The sequence below is a fragment of the Chroicocephalus ridibundus genome, chromosome 3, assembly GCF_963924245.1.
Source record: "Chroicocephalus ridibundus chromosome 3, bChrRid1.1, whole genome shotgun sequence".
Taxonomy (NCBI): domain Eukaryota; kingdom Metazoa; phylum Chordata; class Aves; order Charadriiformes; family Laridae; genus Chroicocephalus; species Chroicocephalus ridibundus.
Window position 1 is genome coordinate 54,627,284 of NC_086286.1, and position 24,655 is coordinate 54,651,938.

Consider the following 24,655-nt stretch of genomic DNA (forward strand, 5'->3'; position numbering starts at 1 on the left):
ATCATACAGGTCTCCTACTACTTTTTATTGCTTTCCTGATGGTCGGGGTGGACTATTATGGAGCTTGGAGGAGGTGATCCTTTAACACAAACCACTGTCCTAACCTCTGTTTTCTCCAGGGCTGGCTCCCATAGGGTTTTTTAAAGCAGGTCCCTGAACAGGTCAAAATCTGTTCTCCTGGAGTCCGGGCTTCTGGTCCTGCTTTTTGCTGTGTTCCCTCCTCTCAGGATCCTCCACTCCACCAATTCATGGTTGCTGCAGCCTAGGCTGCCTCCAGTCTTCACATCTCCAAACAGTTCTTCTTTGATGGAAATACGAGGTACAGCAGACCATGTCCCCTTGTTGGCTCCTCCATCACTTGTGTCAGGGAATTGTCATCAATGCCCTCCAGAAAACTTCTAGATTGGTTGTGCCCTGCTATGTTGCCTCCCAGGCAACTAGAGAAATGTAGTGCACGTTGAGTGATTTGTAGATCTGTCAGAAATCCAAAGAAAAGTAAGAAAATGGTTAAGTTGTAAAATTATTTTTGATAAACATGATTTACGGAGCATATGTTTTGTAGACAGCGATCTTGCCACCTGTCAGTATATGCTGATACAGGACAATAATTGTTGAGTTTATACACACGTGTATGTATTCAGAATCTGAATATGGAATTTCTTTTGCTAAAATGTTATTGTGTGGTTCATCAAAATGGTGCAGAGACAAGTGCCAAATTGTTTGCATTTCCTGTAAACCTGCTAATGTTCTGAGCTCACATTTCAGGGATCATTTTTTGGTAGTTTGTATAATTACTTCACAGAAAATGCCTAGGATCAACAAACCAGAAAAGAATCAGTTTGAAAGGTCAGACAAGAAGTCACATTATTGACTAGGTATATACTCTGTGAACACAATGAGCACAAACTGAGTAAGTTTTTAAAAACATTCTTCTTTCAGAAGAAAATTATTTGATATTTTCACTATTATTCTAGTGCTTTCTCCAGCAGTGTTTATAGAACATTTTGCAAAGATGATGCCCCATTCAGGAGAACCAGTTCCGAAGGTTTTCAAAAATTCTTGCAATTTCTTTCTTGCTTCTCTTCTAAACAATTTTTATTTTAGTTTATTCCCCTTTCAGATGACTTGGAATTGCAGTTCCTGAGTCTAAATCTATCCTTCAGAGCTTGGAGTTGATGGAGTTCTGAGGTCTGGCTACATGTGATTTTAGACTGAGGCTTAACACCAAGTTTTCATCTGTTTTCGAAATTTGCCTGAAGTTTCTCAGTGTTGTTCAGTGTCAATATTCAAGCTTAGAAACACATCTAATTGAAATCATCTAATAGAGGATTTTTTTTGCAGTGAAGTACTATTCACACTCTGAATTTGAAGCAAGCAGTTGTTGAACTGAATAGTGCTGGTCTTTGAAGAGAACATGGATTGGATTTGATGATTGTAGACTAATTATTCCCTAATTTTAAAGGATTCACTTTTTCATAAGACAAACATAAACTAGAAGCAGAATAGAGGCTTAAGATCAGTCCGTCCCCTTCCCTCCCCCGCCCCCCCAAAAAAAACCCACCCAATTCTCTTCAAGAAATACCCCGATGCCTTGCTTAATCTGCTTACTAAACAAGGAAAGGCACACTCACTGGACCCTTGTGCAAAAGCTAGACATTTCCTTAGAAGAGAGAGACTTACATAAATTTTGGTGTGCTCTCCCCATCATATAGACTATATGTGTGTTTATAGTTATAAAAAGCAAGTGCTACACATAAGAGAGAGCATGAATCCATAAAACACTTAAAACAGCACCATAGTTATCTGAGGTATGTTATTTATGCTACTGTATTTGGTAGATGGTCATATTGGGAAGGATGTTCTTTTTAGCTGTTAACAGATTCAGGAGAAGATGCAATGCCCTTGAGAGAAGGAGCACCCCTTGCCCCTTTTTATGTGTTTCAGTGCATCCGAATACTGTTCCTTCTTTATGAGACTGTGTTGTCAGGACTGGTTTTGCATGTATCGGCTGTTAGTAACCCCGGACTGGATCTTAGCTGTTGACTATGATTTTTTTTAGAATCTTTTTCAGCTGCAAGAGCTTAGCAAAGCCTGCCCGTGTTGATTCCTGTGTCACTGCTGCCATCTTCTGGAAAGTTTTTTTAGATTGCAGAGTGGGCTTTTTCTAATGTAGATGAATTCCAGCAACCCGGAGATGAACAAAATGCGTGCTTCTTGCACGTGGTTACAGGAACACAGTCAGAATGGCATGGAATAAAAGTTTGTCTGTGAGATGCCTTGGTTATGTTAGGGATATTTAGAAATACATTCAGGGAAGCGAGCGGCCTGATTTCTATTGCAATTCAGTGTGAATTAGGCACTGGGTAATTGTTAACTCCCGTCAGCTTCCCACCCTGCATATTCAGTAGTTCATTTCAAGAACCATCTTAAGGAATCCATCAGATTTCCAGGTCTGTTTGCACATATAAATGTGCAGCTAGATGCTCAAATGCCCAGGGCATGCATGCATAGCGGCAGTATTATCATATGGAAATAGGTTTGTCGTGGTGTTTAAGGGCATATTAATTGAACTCCAAAGCTGCGAGAGCAGGAGCTAAAGCCACAGGCAGTAAAATTCATTCCTCATGACATTCCTTGTGAAATGATATATGCATTCAGCAATGAAATATCTTTTTCAAGCTTGTGAGAAGCGATATTTTAATGTAGCTTCCAACCACTTTGTTGCAAAAAATCAACTTTTGACATCCATATGTAAAGTGATGCATCTTCTGCAGGAAGAATATTTTCAAAAGATAGGCTGTTATACTTGTTATAAAATGCTTTGTTTCACACTTTCGAAAGGCATCTCAAGATAACTATCATTTTCCCTCTTTGCATCCTAGTTCCTTAAAAATAATGCTTCCTTCTGTATAAAATTTTATTTCTTATTCTTCTTTGTATCCATTTTAGTGTTGATAACATACATACCTGCTTTTTTTCTTTAGAATGTAACTTATGCTCCAACTTTATCTGCTCTAAATATTGTATTGTTCCACTGGTGTTTCACTCTGATACTGTAAGTGGGATAGATGCACAGTGTATGTTTTAATATACGCCTATATATATTATGTATTTAGAGATTTAGGGGTTTTTTTTCTTTTTTTTTTCTTTTTATCAGTAGTAAGTGAAATGCTACATTCTTTTGTGAAATATTCAAAACACAGAGAATAATATCCACTAAATTACAAAAAGGTTTTAAAAAACCATAGTTTAGATGCATTTTACATCTTATAAGGTGGCAATCATATTGATTTTTTTTTTCAATGTTTCCTCTTATAAGCACCATGTAATTTATTATGTAAATAATTTGTAGAAATCTTAAGTTTGCCTGCATCCACTTTGCATTTTGTTAGTTATCCAGGCATAAAATTGCTCAAAATTATACATTAGATAGATGTAGTTAGGTGTCTATATCACTGAAGTTACTTAAATGGGAACAGAATTAAGCCAAATACACAACTGCTTTTTCTCTCCAGTGGTGCCAGCAAGAACCTAATACTGAATTAACTTTGTCATCTCTGTACAACACAGTGAAGTAGGGGATCTTTCTAGTTCTGCATCCCCAAGCTAGCTCTAAGCAGTGCTGAAACATCTAGCCAGCATAATACAGGATCACACAGAGACAGTAGTCCAGGTCCCCAGTGCGCTATCGCTGCATTAGCTACAGATTACTGATGTGGCTGTAAGACTTCCAGCAGGGCTACCTTAAAGCTTCCCAGCAGCGTAAGCTGCAAGTAAAATTCGGTTTTACCACCCGAAGAAGAAGGAAAGGGGCTAGAGTACTGCTGCGTAGAAATGAGAAGGCAGAGGGGAGAAGCGGGTGTGCAGGAACTGAGAGTGGAGGAAGATGCCTGGCTGTGACAGCTGGTCCTGAAGCAGGGGTCAGAGTCCGTGGCAGCAGCTATTTCTGGGGTTAGGAAGAGCTCCTCGGAGTAGTGATGTTTAACATCTGAGGACCTGTCATATTCCCTGTAGCATGACAAGCTAGAACTCTTGCTCTCTCTGCTGTCCGCAGCGCTGGCACAGGTGAGGTAAGTCACAGGGACATGAATGTCGTGCTGTGTTTAGCAGCCTGCTGCTGCAGGCAGCTGCCTACTTTGTTTAAACTTGTTTGTCTTCCTTTTCCAGAGGTATCTTGGTTGGCATCAATCTGGGCATCTCATCCCGGTGCTCCAGGGCACAGGATTCTTCTGCTCTCAGTAAAAGATGTGCAGCTCTGCCAGGGCCAGATATGACTATTTAGACAATCAAAACCACGGTCCACTTTGAAAATTTTGCAGTGTTTGAACTCATGTTTGCATGGGTAGTCAGCTATCAGATGGGATTCATCCGTGATAACAAGAGCTGACTCTATTATGCACACATAATAGCACAACAAGTAACAGGTTTTCATACTTTCAACATACCACTTAATGTTGTTACTAACTCTGCTTTATAGACTTTTCATTCGTTTTTTCTGGAATGAGCTAGTAAGTCTCACCTCCCAGCCAACATTCTCAGAAGAATATTGTGCGATGCCCTTGTGTGTAGGTATGGGGTAGAGGAAACTGGGAAGAGCATTATCCCTCCTCCCAAAGGGGCCTGAAGTCATTTCATCTGAGAGAAGCACCTCGGTTCCTCTCAGCTTCTTTCTTCTGTTCTACTCCTTGAAGCACTTGGATCACAAGGCAGTTCAGAAGGGGATGGAAAGAAGAAGATTGCCCATCCACATAAATCATCAGACAGGAGATTTGGGGAGGTCTAGGACAGATTCTCTGAGCTTCTGTTGTCCGTTTTATCAATCCATCTTTTAGGTTAATGCCGCCTGATGCAAGGCAAGCTCCAGGACAGTGGGTTTGTCAGCAGACACAAACTCATCAGCACTCACTGAAGAGCCTTGGGATGTACATGCCGTCATCTAGATGTTAAGGAATGAGCCCGTGGGTTATTTTGTAGAAGTCAGGAGGGAGACTTTCACTTTCAGATTCAAAAGAAAAACACTGAAATCTCCAAGACGTTTTGATGCTGTCCTACATTTAAAGCTTTTAATGTTTATAGAAAATTGCCTCTTATAGTATTGATGGCAAATTGCCCTTAGACTGCAGAAGCTGCACAGAGACTGCAGCTGTATTTGATGCCATGTTTTGACAGATTGTCCTGCCCCTCACAAAAGTTTGATTTTAGATGAAATATGCATATTCAATGTGCGTACCGTATTGTAAGGAAAAAGACGAAAATTGCTCTGCAAGTACTACCATGCTTTGCAATTGCATTATATCTGATAAAACCAGTGTCATTAAAAATGGATACTTTTTCTATTGTAGCATTTATCTTCATTGTAGAATTTGCAAGTTTTTCTATAACCGATGATTTGCCATGCCACAAATCCTAAGCAAACATAGCTACTGCAGACGGTAAATATTCTGCTTTTAAAGGTTCTTGTTCTAAGCACAAGGAATACCAAAAGACAGGGCATGCGGCTGGCGGTCTCACACTTGGTGCTGGATATAACAAAGTGCCGGAGGCAAAGTCAGTTCTATACCCAAGATGTGCCGTTCACAGCAGTAGCATGACAAAGACTGTGACATCTGGGGGGAGAGTGAAGGGGGTGTTTCATTGACTTTGGATGGAAATAAGTTACAAAGTACATAGTTTCAAAGTAAAAAATGCTTAGTCTGTGTTTATGGAGGTTTGGACTCTAGCCAAGAATCAGCCTGCTGTCATACTCAAAAGATATGCTATATGGTAAAACATTTTCCAGTGAAATTTGGGGTCTGGGGGCTTTTCTTAAAAAAAAAAAAAAAAAAAAAAAAAAATCTGTAGGTATGTATCACTCACTATGACATTGTAATTTATACTTTGGAAAGTTCAATTGTAAGCTACATTTTTCTAAACAGAAACACTATAGAGAGAAGACTTTGGGCATTATCGGCAGAGCCATTCTATATGTCACTCTCTGATAGCTTTGATTCCCCTTAAGGCATGCTCATATTTTCAGTATAAATCCTTGCTCCAATCAGCAGTCTATAGTTTGACTACAAAAGATCATTTAGATTGAAACTTGGTGCCTTATAACATTTTACATTTACAGGGGGTTTTTTTGACCTGGTGATCTTGTTGTCAGGTGAAGAGAAGGAATTCTTTGCCTTTCCAGTGTTTTATTTATGTTACTATTTAATAAAACAATCTACAGGTTAAAAAAAAACTAGTCAAAAAATCCCACTAGTCTGCTAAAAAACCAAACAACTATACATTTGCTGTATATAATATAAACATTTGCTGGTTGGAACTCGTAGGAGTTTCTGTGTGATTGATGATTACTTATTTGCCCTCCCACATCATTTTTTCATTTACCAAAAAGAAAAAAAAGCATGGAAATACTTTATTGGTTACCTTTATAAGACTGAGTTTTGACCTTATGAAACCAGGGTGTGTTTCTTTTGAGGAATGATCTGAGATGATTAGTGGGGAGTCCAATGTTTAAAAATTTGAAATCTTCTCCCTTACAGGCCTGCTAGGTGATCTTGGACAAGCCTCTTTGGTGTGGATCCTCAACGTCATTTGGGTTTCCACATCAACTGAATTAAGATCCTCAAATTTTAGGGATCTGTGGCCAAGGATTTCTATGAATTAGGCTCCAGTCACTAAAACACAAACAGTAGTACTTTGCGGCTTCACGGGAGTATGGTGAGAGAGGTTCACTTACAATTCCAAAATGCTCTGATGCTCTGGTGATCAAAGCTCTGCAAGTATCTTAGCATGCTATAGTATTTTGCTTTGATGTGTAACACATAACCTAACTGGTTTTGAAGACATGAAAATAAGTTCCATATATACCTTAGATTATACTTGATTTCCCTTGTATTCTTTTTAGAATATCCTATAGCCTTCTCACATTACAATAGCACTTAATGTGCATTTTCTGGCAACTGTCCTGGTTTCAACTGGGATAAAGTTAACTTTCTTCCTAGTAGCTGCTGTGTTTTGGATTTAGTATGAGAACAATGTTGATAACATATTGTTTTAGTTGTTGCTAAGTAATTTTATATTAATTCAAGGACGTTTTTGGCTTCCCATAGAAGCTGAGAGGGAGCACAGACAGAACAAGCTGGCAAAACGAATATTCCATACCAAAGACGTCATGCTCAGTATATATAAATGGGGGTTGGCCGGGGGGCAGGGATCTGTGATTGCTGCTTGGGAGGGGCTGGGCAAGCGATCATTGGGTTGTGAGCAATTGTATTGCATCACTCATTTTGTATATTCTTTTACCATTATTTTCTCTTCCTTTACTGTTCTATTAAACTGTCTTTATCTCAACCCATGAGGTTTTTTTTCCTTTTTCTCTCTCTTCTCCCTGTCCCACTAGGGGGGGCGAGGGAGGGACGGAGTGAATGGCTGCATGGTCCTAGTTGTTGGCTGGGGTCAAACCATGACACAGCTCATTAAATAATAAAATTAATACCTGTCAACTGTCGTTTATTTCACCTTTAGCACGAATGATGATTATCATGTAGTACTCTTTTTGGTTTGTTTTTGGACTTGATTTTAGAGGAAAGAGTGAGTAGGGTCATTGAAGGTTGATTTCTTGAAGTAGTTACTTGCCTGAGAAGGCAAGATGAAACTTCTAAGGCCCACATTTTAAATGAAAGGTGAGAAGATCTGTGATTTTTCTTTGTAGATATAGTCATGGTTTTGAGGGACCTTTGCATCTCTTGCATACTAGTTTTGCACTACTAGCAGAAGTCTCCAGTGCTGATGCAGATATAATCCTGCCTTCATTCAGTACTGTTAATTTTTGTGATTCCTATCTGTAGTGATGGGTCCAGATAGCAAGAACTGAATGAGGGAAGATAAAATAAAAAACGGTAGAACAGAAAAGACAAAGCAATTTTGATAAGATTTCTAGTCAATATATTCTCAATGACAACAAGTGATATCAGAAGAAACTGTTTTCATTCTATGATGAGATTACAAGTTTGATAAGAAAAAGTAATTGCACAAAATGAATTTAATCTTATTTTGTAAGACTTCAAACTACAGTATATTCTGATAAGGAAATCATCACCATAATACATCAATAAAAGGCTTTAGGGAGCTGGGTTCCAACTAACATGGTTAGAGTGTGTGCAGTAGCATTATCTCATCATTATCAGATGACGCCGTATGGATGCCTCACTGGGCAGTGGTCATGTGGATTAAGAACTGGCAGATCACAGAAAGCAGTGTTTTCTGTGAAGAATCCATGTGTAGCAGGGTATTGCTAGCGCCATTCAACAGGAACTGACAGCAAACCCGTCACGATTCGATACTTGACAGTGATCCAGAAGTAAATATAAAGACTCTGCTGATACAGCACAGCAATGATACAAAGATTAGTCAAGTATAATTAATAACAAAAACAAGATAGTCCCCAGGAAAGTGCCATGAATATGATTTGGAGCTGGGGGAGAGAGGGAGGAGAAATAGCTTAACCGGTGAGAAACTTAAGAGTTTCTATGTTTAGATTAAAGAAGATTCAGAGGTAACTTGATTACAATACATAAGTACCTTCACAGGAAGAAAATACGGGATACTGAAAGACTGTTTTAGCAGAGAAGTGTGAAGCAGAAAACAGTGGCTGGAAGCTGAAACCAGAAAGGGTCAAAGTAGACATTAAATACAATTTTTAACCCTGATTTTGAAGGGCCATTGAGACACTGTACCAGAAGTATGACTGCATCTTTCCTCACCTTTAATCTGGATGTGAATGTCTGTTTTGGAAGATACACTTTGTCCAAACCATGTATCATACATAGTCTGTCTTCAGTCTAGCTAAGAGTGATAACTGTAGGAGCAAAGATGTGGCAATCCAGATTTCAACATGGATTGCAGAAGCCTGGTAAGAAATCTGGGTATGTGCTTGAGTTGTTAGCTCACGCAGAAGTCCCTAGCAGTGCACCTACAGTGCTGCAGATTAAACCTTGGCTATGACTCCCTCGCTGCACCCTTACCTTTATTCTGCTGTGTAAACACATGGGAGGAGGTGAGGGTGAAAAAGAAAAGGACTATCTGAGTTGAGGAGTAACTTTAAAATAATGCCAGGGAACTCAAACTTGAAGCTTTGTGCAGGGATTCAAGAATGGGAGTATTGTATTGAAGTTGGAAGAAAGATAATTTTAACAGTAATATTTTATAAGCACTATAGGGAGATATTATCAGAGTCCAAAGAAAAGGCATTTGCAGTAGGCAAGAGAGAGAATGAGAGCTGTGGTGCTTAATCCAAGGGAAAGCGGATCTTTGAAATGCTGCGAAAAAGGAAATGGCAAAATCTTGTTTCAAAAAAAACAACCAGCATAGCATGTAAATGACAAACTCATTTTCCTTTCATCCTAAAAAAGAGCCACGTTCTGCTCCCACTTCCAAACTTAGAATACTTAAACCACTATAAATGGCCAGTCAGGAATAACTGAGGCTACAGCTCAGTTTCACCATCCTAGTTTTTATTCAGCATCACTCTTGGCACTGCAGGTGTCATCTGTGGGGTTTGAATTCTGTAGAGCTTACCAGAGTTTTGTCTGATTTTACCTTTTGTTTGAATGATCATAAAGATAGGAGGTTTTTAAAAACAGGATCTGGATTCCTGTTGAGAATTTTAATACCTCCTGTTCTGAGGTCACTGATTTCTGCTTAGGCCTACCTGGTACATTTTTACAGATATTCCAAAGCTTGTAATAGCACACACAGAGGTTATATTAATTTCCAGTACCTAAATCCCGTAAGTGCTTTGGGGATTTCCCTGCTAATCCTCTTTTTAATGCATAAACCTAGAGGGTAGGTGTGGGACCTTCGGGATTTATTCTCTGTGTTGGTTGTTTTCCAAACGAAGAATCTTTCAAGGGTAACAACAGTAAGTGCTAAATACACTGAGACATAGGAAGTTTATATGCTGTTTACGTTATCACAGTAATCTGCCAGTCTTTTTTTGGCAAATGAAGGAAAGTAAAATGTGACTATTATTAGTAATTACACTACTTACAGTAATTTTAAACACTTACTAATATTAAATTTATGCAAAAGTGTTAAATCCTGACTGAGCAACTTAAATCCTTTTCCTTCCAAGGGCAAAATAACTGTATTAATATTAATGAAGCCACAAAATACAAGTTAACTGACAGCATTTTTGCAGATGCTGTATTTTATTACTGAAACTTTATGATATTTTTCATGTCTGAATGTAAAAAATGAATAAAACTATCACAAACTGCTCTTTGTTGTAAGTGACATGCCTTTTCTTTATAATGCATGCTTTGCCATAAAAAGGGAGTGTTTAATGCATTTCTGTTGGGAGATGCCTATTTATTCTGACAAACTGATCAGCCTCCGGGGTGTTCTTTTGCCACAGAACTGATTTTACATGTCATCCATTATCTAATAAGATGTGAAAAGAGTATCCTGTCTCACCAAAAAAATCAGGCTTTGTTTCATTACAAGGATGTGGCAGACTCACTCATGGACTTACTTGCAGGATATACAATTAGTAGTGAAAGGCCCAGTTATACACTCATGCATGTTTCCAGAACAGCAAGCCAATGGGGAAAACACTGGTAACGTTGGTCCTGAGGATTTTTTATTTTAAAGTATAAAAAGTGGCCTCTATAATGAGAAAATGCATTTCACATCTTTAAATAATACAGCATGAGTTTACGGATTTTATTATTATAATAAATAGCACCGCCACATCAACTACATTGTGAGGCAGCCAGAATGTCTTTGCAAAGTGTATGCCCTGGGGATTTTTTTCTTCTTCAGTAATTCCCCCTTTTCAATGTTTATGAAAGGTTTAAAATTGCACTTGCGTGGGAGAAGTGAGAGAGACTGGAGTGAGGAAAGCAAGCTGAGGCGTTGTGTGATAAGGCAGTGATAAAGCAAACGTATACAAAACCCTTTCCAACAAATGTTTTCAGCCAGATGTGTTCATCAGGAAATAAAGTCACGAAGGAAAAAGAGAATACGACACACAGTAGGGAATACAGTTAAACCTGACCATAAATGTAATTGCAAGCCTTTGAGATATTAGGTATCCAGACAAAGGGTACCTCTCCATATGTGTTTGAGCAGTGTTCAACACAGCTGAAACTTTGGACCACTAATGCAGTGCAAATTGTTATTGCATTTAAATGATGCTGTATTACGATAATGCAGCCTCTCATACAACATACCTTGCAAAAGTGCCTCCATTGTTAAGCTGTTAACAAGAGCAAGTGAATTAACAAATCAGTGTTAGCTGAAGTAAAATAAAACATTTTAAATCATCAACAAAATAGCGGTGAGAAGTGACAAGAAAGCAAACAAGTGATTAGGTTTGATACCTCTGGAAGTTAGAATACTTACTCTGCTCCCCTGCTCCACATTTCCCTCACTTTCTGAATAACAGGATCAATCCCTTTGGACTTGCACAATGCTTCTTTTCATAAAAGTGCAGTTTCTTTAGCATGACAATGAAATATGATTTTCAGTGCTTCTTAGAAAAGTGACGATACAGCTTGAAAGAGTTCAAAATGAAATTGCAAAAGCTGGAATTTGTGGGAGACAAATGTTCTAGTGTCATGTTCTCCTGATATCCTTTATTCATTACATGTGAATGCAGCTCTGTATCTAAAAATCAAGGCTGTTTTATCAGTCTTGCTTGTAATGCCAGTCAGAATGGCTTACCGCCGAGAGATCTTTCAGAGTCTGGAATTGCATCAAGACAGCATAGCTTTAAGACAGCATAAGAGACCCATTTTACATTATTGACTTTTCCCCTTACCTGCAAGGACGCGGAATTTAATGCAGCATTGATGGGTCAAAGATTTTGACACGTGTCAAGACAGATATCTTCATTTTAGAGCTTAAAAAAAAGGCAGCAAACTTGATACATATGAACCAGTTTAGGTGGCAGAGGCAACTCAGACTGAGGTAGGGACAATTGTTTTACTCATCTGCAAAAGACATTACTTTTGAATGTCTTCACTGGTGAAGAACAATGTAATTTAAGGAAGATGAAACCAAAACAATTGCTAGAAATGCAATAAGGGTCTAGAGGTAGTCCCTTAAAATCCATGTTAACTAACCTATCACTGTGTTTTTTCCGTGGAGTTTTTAAACCATTCTATAAAAGTCCATGGCAAGGACATAATTTTCTAGAAAATGGTATTTCATATGACCTGTATAAAGTGATTGCTCTGTAGTAAAGTCAGCAATAGTTTTCCATAGAGAATGCATGTGATTGAGAACTACGAATAGGCTATTTCCATTAGCAAACACTATAAAGCAGAACTGCTTGTTTCAGACAGCACCCTTCTCATATAAACAAATTTCGCTGTAGGAGAAACACACCCAGAAGTATCTAGTATGACTTTATGTCCCTAAATGGACCATGCAGCAAAATCTCATTTTTAATAATGGCGTTTATGTTACTTCACTGATGGAATGTATAATAATAACAGCAAAATTTTTGTGTTAATGATCAGAGTGTATAATAAGATGCACCATTAGGAGGATTATGGGAATTTAATGGGATGAGAAGGGCAAGAGATCATCTGCTGTATGACTCTTCATGATTGTAACCTACTGTCTATATCCCTAATGTGTTTTTATGACTTGTGTGCTTTGGTTTGTTTTCCAGTTTGTGTTCTGCCGTGAATGTAAAGAAGAATACCACGAAGGGGAATGCAGCTCTCTCCTCAGCACGCAGGGAGCCATGGCCCAGAAGGTAGGGATCCCACAACTCATTACATCCTGATCATTATCCCTGGCCCAGCTAGAGCGACATTTGTCAAATGGGTCCTAATTATAATCCTAAGTAAAAGCAATTATGTTCATGCTGAATTACTCCAGCCGTCAGAGTTGCCGAATTGGCTTTGCGGTGGATTTCAGTCGCTTTGATTGATAGAGTAGCTGAGTTCTGTGAGGAACACACACGGCTCTGCCATCAGTTGCTAAAGAAAAGGCCTTCCCCATGGGCTTTTGGGGTTGTCTCTATTCAATGTGAACACTTTTGAAAGGCTTTATGTAGTCTTGCTGCCTTTCAGCTTATTTTCACTGTACCCGTCAGGAAATCATGTGGGTTTGGACTGAACAGCAGGGTTTTTATACGGCCTACGCTGTATAAAAAAATGCTGTTGATAATTTATGTTTAACTTACTTAGAGAAATAAAAAATGGATTGCCTAGGCTGGAAGTTGTTAGATGATAATTATTTTAGGCTGCTCTATAATATTGTAGCTATTGTAGCTATAGACCTGGACAGGAAATAGTTTTTCTCTCCTGTCATTTCTCTTTGTTTGAGATTCAAGTTTCCCTGCTCTTCATGGCAAATAAATCAGCCTTTACAATTTAAAAAAAAAAAAAAAAAAGAAGAGAAACTGCAAAAAACAGGTGAGATACCCCCTAAATATCTCACAGCTTGATTCCCAGGGTGCGCTTCTAGGAAGCAGAAAACTGATATTCAGATATCTGGCATGTTTAATGCTAAAAGGAAACTCAAACCCTGAGTTCCCAGACAGTCCAACATGGCAGATGCAGGACTGTGGGCAAGAGCTGATGGGGACTTGTGGCCAGCCAGCTCTGAGCGAGGCATGCCCAGCTGCCATCAGTGCCTGCAGGCAGGCTCTGTCTGAGGCTGGCTTTTTGAGCCTCTCACTCTTTGAAGATAGAGACTGGGAGGGAGCTGGAGGCCTGCTGTGAACCTTTGCCGTGGGCTACCGTGAGACTGTTCATTTGCCGTACTTTGGAGACACTGCACTTGGCTATGACCTGTGTAGAGATTGTTCTCTTTAAGCTTTCTTAGGGAAGCTCTTCCAATTTATAAAAAGAATTAGCACTCATTGAGACAGAATTAAACAGCCTGTATCCTAGTAGTCAGTAAGGGTGCCCCGGTGCCCTGGAACATGTGTACTGTATGAGAACCAAAATCCATCTGCTTTCCCAGCCTCTAGTGATTTGTGATTCAGTTGTGGTATTTTGTGTTTAGCAGCTATAAGCAAAGTTTTATTCCATAAATTTGTGCAATGCCCTTTTTTGAAGCCATATATACACAAGGAGATTTGCAGCTTAACTACCCGCTATGAACAACACTCTCCTTTTGTTTGCAGTAGCCTTAGGACAGTCTTCAGCTCCCACACACATTTATCTAAAAGCAACACAACTTCAACAGACACATCGAGAGATACTTGAAGTATCCAGTAGCCTAGTAAAGTAAGAGGCCAAGGCTCAGTGTCTTACCTGAATTAAATAGTGCTAGAACTTGAACACATCTCAACATGAACAGTGAGCCTGACATCCATTAAGCTGTTTATGCCTAGAGTTTTGCCTAGAGTACTGAAAGTCATCATGGCACTTTACAAATGAGTTCAACAATGTTGGCTCTGTGGAAGTTAGAGTTTGTATAATTTCCATGCCCTAGGGCAGAGATAAAGGTGTGCCAGGGAAAATCAGAATACCCTAGGAAGAAGTGGTTTATTTTTAATATTTGCATATTGCCTTAGCTTCTCGTGGAGAAAACGGGAGCACTTCATCCCTCTGGTCCAGTGTCCCAGCACATGAATTGCACCCAATTAGATCTGTTAACTTAGGCAAATTGATTACTTTTGCTCTTCCAGTGTAATGTGAACGTTTTTGCTATTCCTGAAAAATTTCCTGTACTCTCAAAGAGCTGTTCCAGAATAGCTGAATGATAGTAGCAGAATAACTCCTGCAGCTATGCAAATCAGCTCCCCAGTATAGACAAGATCATAGACTACCCAAAATTCATTTAGACTCCAGCTTAAGCTGAAGTTAATTGACAGCCAGCTGAATATGAGCCAGCAGTGTGCCCAGGTGGCCAAGAAGGCCAACAGCATCCTAGCCTGTATCAGGAATAGTGTGGTGAGCCGGACTAGGGAAGTGATCATCCCCCTGTACTCGGCACTGGTGAGGCCCCACCTCGAGTACTGCATTCAGTTTTGGGCCCCTCACTGCAAGAAGGACATTGAGGTGTTGGAGCGTGTCCAGAGAAGGGCTGCAAAGCTGGTGAGGCATCTGGAGGACAAACCTTATGAGGAACGACTGAGGGAGCTGGGGTTGTTTAGCCTGGAGAAGAGGAGGCTGAGGGGAGACCTTATCACCCTCTACAACTACCTGAAAGGAGGTTGTAGAGAGATGGGGGCTGACCTCTTCTCCCTGGTGACAGGTGATAGGACGAGAGGAAACGGGTTCAAGTTACATCAGGGGAGGTTTAGATTGGATATTAGGAGACATTTTTTCACTGAAAGGGTTATTAAACATTGGAATAGGCTGCCCAGGGAGGTGGTGGATTCACCATCCCTGGAGGTGTTTAAAAAAAGGGTAGATGTGGTACTTAGGGACATGGTTTAGAGGTGTTTTTTGTCAGGGTAGGTTAGTGGTTGAACTTGATGATCTTAAAGGTCCCTTCCAACCTCAGCAATTCTATGATTCTATGATTGAGGTCTGCCTTCTTTTCCTGTAAGAGAGCTCTGCACTAATCGAACTTGTCCACAAGGTGGTGATGTGCCACCGGAGGAATGTTCTCCCTCACTTGCTGTAACCAGGCGAGCAAACCGAGAGGCATCTAAAACAAGGCAAGCCCAGGTGCTGGTGAGATGCTGGTTTCATCGGAGTAGCATCACTATAAAGCTATCCTGCATACAACTCTCGCCTATGATGCATACAAAATATGCATGGGGCTTATATGGAAAGAAGTGCATGTGGGACTGTTTTCATCTGTCTCTCACTGAGATTAGTTTAAACATTTATCCACCTGTGCTTTCAGCCTTTTTGTTCTGTTTGGTCCTCCCCTGCTAGGTGCACAACCCTGTGTGTCAGAGTTAACTTGCTATTATTGTACTGCTTGTCGAGGCAGTGAGAAGGATTGTTTTATCTTTCACCATCGTCTGTTTCAAGGCAGGAGTAATACACTTCCATCCAGTGTTGTCTTCAGCTCCTGCAGTTTGACTCCTGTTCGAACCCTTTCCCTATTATTTATTTTAGAAACAGATCTTATTGTCACAACTCCTGCTGCTCGTATTTCAGGGTCAACCAGACACACTGCCACCAAAGTGTTCCTCTCCAGAACTCGTGCAGGAAAATACTTTCTATAAGAAAAATGCAGGTTTAACTTTAGCCTCTTGTGGCTACAGTAGTGGAAGGACCTTCTGTTGTCTTCACACTTCTGCAAATGCCTGCATGTCTCTGATGTTCCCAGTATGAGAGGAAACACTGCAGGCAGGTCTAGGCCTAAGTCAACATGATAGAGATAAATACAGTGGAGCATGAGGAGTGTGAAAGAACTGGAAGAAAAGCCAAAAAGGAGTGTTGTTGTGGAGGAATTTTGTAGCCAGAACTTGATGGCAACAGAGAGAGTGGGAAGAGCTGTGGTGCCACTCAAAGCAGCCCTCTTAATGGCCTGTGTGCCAGGGCACTGCAAGAGCCATCTGCCCCCTGTGGGAGCAGACTCCATGGGTCTGTTGGGGCAGGGCCTGGCACCTCCCTGAGGACAGGGATGGGCCAAAACTGTGGAAAGTGGCCCAGAGGTGGGCCTATGGCTGGGCAGGGCAAGGCTGTGAGGAGCTGGAGACCATCCCTGCTGCAGGGCCACTGGGGAAGGACCTGATGGCCCCAGGGTCTGACACGGGGTCCTGAGCCATGAGCAGGGTGGCGGGATTCCCAGGGGACTGGGCTAGGACAGCAAAGTCTGTTGGTGCCCTCAGAGCCTGACACCAATTTGGGAAGCCTTGGAGAAGGAGGTCCCTCAGAAGGAGAAATAGATCCTGATACAGAGGCATTCAAATGTCCATGAAAGCCAAGAGCTGATGAGAGTGACAGTGACCTGTCAGAGATATAGTGGAAGCTCCAGAAAGAGGAGAAGGAAGACAGAAGAAAGGGAATAAGCCTGTGAGATGACATGGGACAGCTAAGAGGATCCATGAAGCAGAAATGATGGTGGCATAAAGGGCTTGTGCTTGGCCAGAAGTCAGAAGGACTGAGGAAGCCTGAGGTCAAGAGGGGGGAGTGGGGCTGTGAAGGGAGAGAGGGCAGCAGGGACAGGGGAATGGAGTCAGTTGGCAAGAGGAAGGGAGGGGGACAAAGCAGGTGACACATGTGGTGTTTAAGGCTATTAGAAATAAAGTGGGTTGAACCTTCTAATGGTGGGAAGCTAGAGGGCATTTCTTGCTGCTTGAGGTAGAAGAGGCAAACTCAGCAGCAGGCATGCAGAGAGTAGCCTAGCTTTAAATACTGGTATATCATGGTCTTTCAGATCTATGTACAGATATTGCATGGTCCATTGGGATGGATAAAACGTTCTCTCTCTACTGAAAAGTCAATTTTTAGCCCTGATAGGCCATTGAAAACTCATCTTAAGCATTTACTGGTGTAGGGATGATTATTTCCCATCTTAGCATGTAAGTTATATAATTTTGGGAAAAATAAAATGTATCTGTGGCAACTTCAGTTGAGAAGCTTTCTTTTAAAATGATTGCAGCCTCTTGAAGCTGTTTAAAGTTTGGAATGAGAGAAGTAATCATATTTGATGGATTAAAAGGCACAGTGTGCATGATGGAATCAATGACACAGTAAAGGTGACTCCAGCCAGATTTAGGTTTAGAAATAACCGCATAGTCCCTGCTATGTACACCACAAAACCAAGCTTCCTGGCCCCTTTTAACCTCACCCATAGACAGTTTATGCTGATGGGGAATCTAGCCATAAATCAGCTTCCTCTGTAAATCCTCAGCATAAAATTAGCCTTAGCACAAAACCTTTCTAGACAGTTTGCTTTTTACCAGGATAAATAATGCACCTTCTTGCTCACTAGCAACTGGATAATCAAATGTGACCGCACGGGGGTTGGGACTAGATGATCTTTAAGGTCCCTTCCAACCCGAACCATCCTATGATTCTATGATTCTATATTAGATTTGAACATGTACAGAGTAGCTCCCAGTACGTTTTGGTGCTGTGCATGTTGATAAAAGACCTGCAAGGTAAACTGTAGTAGCAATCGCAATGACACTGATGTAAAAGTGGTGCATATGTAAATAAGTGAATAGAATGTGGGGCAGAGAGATATAAATATTTGAAAAAAATGACACAAATCGGGCCTGCAAACCATGCAATCCAGCAAAATCCATCACTAAACATACATCTTCAGTTGCTGATGCAGCTAAAAATTGTTACCAATTTTTTGTGCACAGGTTACAGAATACATTGTGTGAATTTCCAACATCTTATAACATTGAAAAACTCATTACCTGCTAAAGGTGCTTGTTTCAGACCAGGTTTATTGTATATGCAAAGTAAAAAAATTATTGTTATTTTTATCAAAGTCTTAGAAAGGTATTCAAAGAACTACTTTTAGTCTATTTACAATAATGCTAGTTCAAATTATATATAGTTAAAATAGCAGCTATGCAAACTTTCTGGTAACAACCATTTCTCTACTGTTATGCTTAACCTTCCACTGTCTCTCTGGGTCCCAGGCTCAGTGGCTTCAGCCTGGGACAGGCTGGCATAGTGAGTCCTTTTCCAGGAGGAACATGATGTCGTTATTGATGAGGATTTTTTCCTTCTCACTGTATAGTCTGCTTGGGGTCACTTCTATATGTTTGTTAACACACTCCTTCACTGGTCTGCAAGTTGACATTGGATCTAAATTTACTATCCATGGTGTGTTTTACCGAAGTCAGTTACGTCTTTGTTCTCTTTGTTCTCCCTCTCTCTCTATCTCTAAGAGTTGTTCATAGCACCAGTGCCTCCCGTATCATCCTGTGCTGGTGCTTTCAAGGCCTCTGCTACCATCCCACACCTTTACTCCTCTGTGTAGTGTTTTATTGTAGGGTCAGAGACAGTTTCTTCTGCCCATAATACCTATGCTTGTCATTGTTGTCTGTTAGTTACAAAAATACATGTAATATTGTTAAACCATGCAATTATACAAAATTACGCAAAAGCAAAATAGGTAATAGTCACCTGGTCATTAGATAATGTCTGTCATTTGTTAAACCAGAGAAAGCCTGACGGGTCCTGAGGCTGTGGTGCTGGCTTGGCACAAGGACTGTGGCCTTTTACAAGAAACAGCAACAGCATTTTTACTAAGCCACAAAGCTACATGTTCTAAACCTTCACCTACAATCTTTTTTGGTGCAAGTTTATAGCTAGTGCTGTAAAACTTAACTTCATATCCACTACAGGCCTTTGGGATGCTCCTGTCCCATCTGTAGCCCTAAGCTGGAGGCCTCGGTCACCCAAATCCCAAAGCCTGTCCCCAAACCTACCACCTTCAAATCAAACCTCAGCTGTTTTTTGATTTGGGACCCAGTCCTTACTGCACTCAGGTAGCTAATGCAGCATACAGATAATAGCTTTGTTTTCCTGCCACTGTCAGTATAAAACTTATCCAGAAGCCCTGTCTACCCAGGAACCAAAACTAGGCCAGTGCCTCAGCTGAGTCAGCGCAAACCTCAGAGGTATAATTTTTTCCAGACCTGATCCTATTCATCAGTACATGCCACCTGGGCCTTGACTGCAACCCTAACCGTAGTTTCAGGGCTCAGACCTAACTCGGTCATGAGCTTTCAGACGAACGACCAGCTCTGGAGCAGATCCATTTGATCACTTCCCAGAAATGCTTTTTGCTACCCAGGTGCGGCATAAAAGCACAGCCATGTGTGTGCACACATCCAGGAAAGCCGGTCACATCACCTGGCACCCTGCTGAAGTCTTTTGTAATGTAGTTCCTGCAAAAGCTCCCAGCTCACTTGGGCTGCAGATGAGCCTCCAGCCCATCTTTTCCTCCCCTTGCCTCATGCATGCAGGTCTCGAAGTTGCCAGTAGGTGGTACAAAATACACAGGCATGGCTTGCCAGGCGTCCCTTTCCATCCACTGATCTGTCTAATCTGTCTAACATCTGTCTAATCTCTCATGCCTGTGGATCCCCAGGCAAACATGTAAGGTTGTGAAGCCTGGTCTCTGTGTAGGTGGCGGTTTGCTGTAATTATTCAGCACAACATAGTGGCCCACTGTGAGTGCAAGATATTTCGGAATTTGATTTAAATGTGGAATTCCCCAGTAAAGGTGCTTTCAAAATATCCTTAGCTGAATTATTTTAATGCTAAGATGTGAAATATTTAGCTAATGCTTCACGAAAATTAGGCTTGGTACACTGTATTTCTTAAAATATTGCTGTAGAATTGAAAAACTATGTAATGTGCATACTAAATTGTATCAAGAAGACATAATTCTAACAAAATTATGGAATTGCATGTGTGTCCTGACTTACTGCATGAAGGAAACAGCAAGCTCCTTTTTTGCTTGGACCTTCAGTGAAGGGTGAGTTGTTAGGGAAAACATATATATTATATTGGACTCCACAGTAATATGACTGAATCAGTCATATAACCACAGTTCTATGAACTGAATCACTTCTTAATTATCAGCGTTTTGTTTATGGGCTCTAAATATTGCAAATATCACTTTCAGCCGTGTTCCTTCACTATTTCAGCAAACTTTCCTTACTGCTTTTAGAACAGTGGAAAACAGAAGGTGAGGTATTTGAAATGGTGTGCTACAGGCAAGAGTTAAAATGAGAAACACAACATTTCTACGGAAACTTCTTTCTCTACTTGAAAAATGGGGGAAAATAATCAAAATGATAAATAGTAAATGCTGACCACAAAAACCAGGAATTATTTCATAGAATCATAGAATTATTTCACTGCATCCTAGTGAAAGAAAAAGCTACTGAAGAGGTTCATCATACATAACATCTTTCAATGAGTCCTGAGTCACAGTATGAAATGTGGAACATCTATTATTAGACCATTGATTATTTTTTTCCATCAGATACATTTAAAAAGTTAAATAAAACATGGCTGTACAAAAAATGGCACACCTAGCTTGATTTCTAAAATATCTTAAACAATTGGAAAAGAAACTGAAGCTTGGGGGTTTAGTAGCTGGTATATTCACAATGTGAAGCACAGGACATTTCAACCCACAGATGCCTAATTAAAGGAGCAAGAAAAATAACTATAACCAGGAAACATCCTGTAAAATTAATCTCTGTGTTATAAATAAAGATGCACCGGAGGAAAGCTGAGAATAGGTCTTAACTTTCTATCTAATGAGAAATAGATGGGAACAAAAGAGAGAGAATTTTAGCTTTCCTATTTTGGGCAGCAATAAAGTAAAAAGATGTGACAGGCTGCTTTTGTTTATGAGGTTAAGCTGACAGTCATTTGCAGCTGTGTTGCCACTTACGGGAGAAGGCATGTTCTTTATTCCACTCATGCAAAACAGTTATACAAGAATGACCTGTATTAGATTAGATTTTCTGCTTTAGAGCGGTGTAAATTCAATATTCACCATCTACCTCAATTTAATTCATGCTGATATGAGTGGCCCCAACATGCAGAGTGAGAATCTTGATGTGCCGTGCCACCAAACCAGAGTGCTCTGATTTTAGTGAAAGTCTCTTTCATCTTGTATCAGACACAATAACCTGTGTATATCACTTTGATTTTAGCTAGTTGCTGTCATCACAAAGCATCTCATTTTTTATAGCAGAATTCCCTAGGCACGCCAGACAAATTGGCTCACACAAAGCTGCTTCATGTGAATTTAACTGGATCAGTGTGGTACGGACACTTCTATTTTTCCTGTGTGTGAAACACATTGCCATTGATGGATATCTTTCCTACTCCTTATCTATGCATATTTTAGTGTTTTGATCTGCCCAAATCTTTGTCTAGACTACAACACTAGTCCCATAGCTATGTACACCTCTCTTTGTGAGATTTTGACTCTTAAATGACTCAAATAATGCATTTTTTTCCAAAGCCCCTCTAGCCTATCTAGTGCCCTAGACATCTGCTATTTCCCCACCACCACCCCGCCCCCCCTAAAGTAAGACACCACTAAACATGACAGGAGGTTAATTCATGTGAACATGTTCATAGAACAGCCCTGTAGAAGCTGCAAAAACAGAAGAAATTTAAGTTGGACTGTCACCATCTCTTGTAGATCAGGCTTCAATAGATGAGGCTGCTTTTGCTTAGAGCTCTAGCCCAAAATAATTAGTGGGCTGTGTTAATCTAAATGTTATGGTGGGTTGAACATTGCTTTGTGTACAATGAATTATTCTTTGTCTTCCTTTTAAATGCTTTCAAATATCCATAGTTGTTCTCACATTCATGCTGGAACATGAGTAATATTTTCTGGTTTGAGACATTTAAGCCTTTTAAAAATGCTATATTTCACATAAAGTCATAATTTTACATATTTCTACTCATTCTTTTAAAAAAAACTTATTTGTCCAAGGGAAATTAACTGAAATCCAAGCATTTCTGATCAAAAGCAAAAGTATTTCTGATTTAAAGGAAGCTGAACTAGGATACATTTTTTAAAGTTATGTATGAACAGCTTTTTTACTTATCGGAAAGAAAATAAGCATCAAGAGCAAACAAGCAGCAGTCCAGAAATTACCATCGCTAAAACTAAGCACAACATAATGTTGACAGCTTCACATTCTATTCTGAATCAAGGGTCTTCAGTTTTCAGATGTTTTATGTTCTAGGCAAAATAAGCATGACCATAAAAGAAGCATGCTTACGGAATTTAACATTATATAGATAATGCTTCCAGTATTTCAAACAAGAAGTTTGGCCATAGATGTTTTTAATCTGGATGGTACTGCTTAGTCGCTGACTGTGAACACATAGTTCGATTACTTTATGTAGTTCTACCAACAAGTCGATGTGTGCCCTATTACTTGAATGAGATGCTGCTTTAAAAAGGACACTTTATTTCCATTTCAAGATGCTTTCTGTCTCTGTAGGACTTTTTCCAGTACTGCCTGATATTGATTAACTGCAAAAAAAGCTTTCCATGTACATGTTCTTGTATTGTGGTATGGTGCTTAGGAGTCTCTGTGGTCTCTTTATCCCTGTTAGTTTTTCCAAAGGACTCAGCACAGGAACAGAATAAAAGTAAATCTAGGTCCTTCAGTGTGACCCAGAGATAACAAGACAGACGTTTTCCCCTATATCACTAAGGGAATATTGCAGAGGGGATGCTGAAAAATGCTTGCAACAGCTCTTACTGCAGCTTCCCGTTATTTATGGGTATTCATTCCTGGTTATGATGTGCAGCACGGTTGAGAATAAAAAAAAAAATGTTCATAAAGTGGCATGGATGGAGTCTTGTAGCTTTTCACTAGTGCTGGCACAAATATTTTGTAATAATTGGGGAACTAGAGCATATTGTGTGGGGTCTGCATCACAAGTGATCCAAGTCTCCTGTCCTCAGCGAACTGACATGTGATGCACACCTCGAGCATCTCTGAGCTTCCTATCCAACACCACGCAGGCCAAATAAAGTGAGGGCCACCTCTGCTTGATAGAGCTGCTCTCTTACTACCTAGACCATTGTCAAGGAGATTAGGTTTGCTAGTTTAGGATGAAAGATCATTATTTAAATAGCCACTGGTAATGGAGAACTGCCATACACCTTTCCTTCAGTGTTTGAGGAAAAAAATGCAGGTAAATATATGTGTGCTTGCAGTCATTGTATGTGGAGCACTAAATAAAGCACATGAACAGTGGAGGCTCATAGATCAGTATGGTATGATTTCTTTACTGAATGGAGGGACTCCATCACTCTGCCATTTCTCTGCATTTACTTCCTGCAGCAGGAAGTTTTTAACTTAGCATTCAGCAAGACTGGGCATAGGAGGGATGTTTCATCTCTAATGGGCTGAAAATATCATCCTGCTGCATCTATTTCATGCCAGAATTTTTGCAATGGAAAATATTAATATAATAATTCACTCTGCTGTTTTCAGCAATTTGTCCTTTCTTGGTGAATTGTGTATGTGTGGCTTGAAGTTGTTTATTTTAGTTAATCCAAAGCCCTCCCAAGTTTTTATTTGTTTTCAGAACTAAAATCAAATATCTTTATACAAATCAAATTAGCAATTTGGCATGTGAAATTTTGCCTCAGTGTCATTTGCTATTAGGGCATAACAAAGACATGAAGATGGGGGAAAAAGTATGTTTCCAAGTTCAGGACCACACAGTTTGGATTTGGACCATTTGGGAAAAACAGAGCCACTGTGAAGCTTTTCTGGGTTGACTACAAAAATTAAAAATACATCTGGTCTTAGCTATTCATGGAGCTATTTTTCTGAAAAGAACAGCAATGTTTTGTCATTGCTGTGGCAATTTTCATCTTGAATCATCTGTATAGATGTTAAGTAATTAATTCCCATTACAATGAGATGAAATTAATATTGTCTTACTTCTGGCACTGGGCAAACTGAGGCCTAGGTCTAGCATTCCCCACTCTCCCCATTTTGTGTTCAGGGCTCTCTGAGTTAGCTCAGATTGCTTGCTGAAGTCTTCCTTAAAGAGCAAGGTGTTGCAAGATCAATACCAGATTATGTTCTTTGCTATTAGCCTGAGCAGCTTTTTCTGTTTCCCAGAATTTACTAATGTGCCATTGTATAGAGGTCATCCCTTTGCCGAATTGCTGAATAATCCAGCAGGGGTGCAGGGCCGAGTTCCCTCTCCAGACGCAGAGAGACAAAAGTAAAAGTCACTTCTAGGATACAGCTGAGAAG

At 40.1% G+C, this 24,655-nt stretch overlaps 1 protein-coding gene across 2 annotated transcripts in view; it reads left to right on the forward strand.

Annotated features, from left to right (window-relative positions):
- PRKN (parkin RBR E3 ubiquitin protein ligase) overlaps positions 1-24,655 on the forward strand; it is a 786,713-nt gene that overhangs the window by 752,256 nt on the left and 9,802 nt on the right. For both annotated transcript variants that reach the window (XM_063329189.1, XM_063329188.1), the window contains exon 10: positions 12,668-12,754. In XM_063329189.1, coding sequence (XP_063185259.1) covers positions 12,668-12,754 — 87 coding nt within the window. The remainder of the gene's footprint in view (positions 1-12,667; positions 12,755-24,655) is intronic.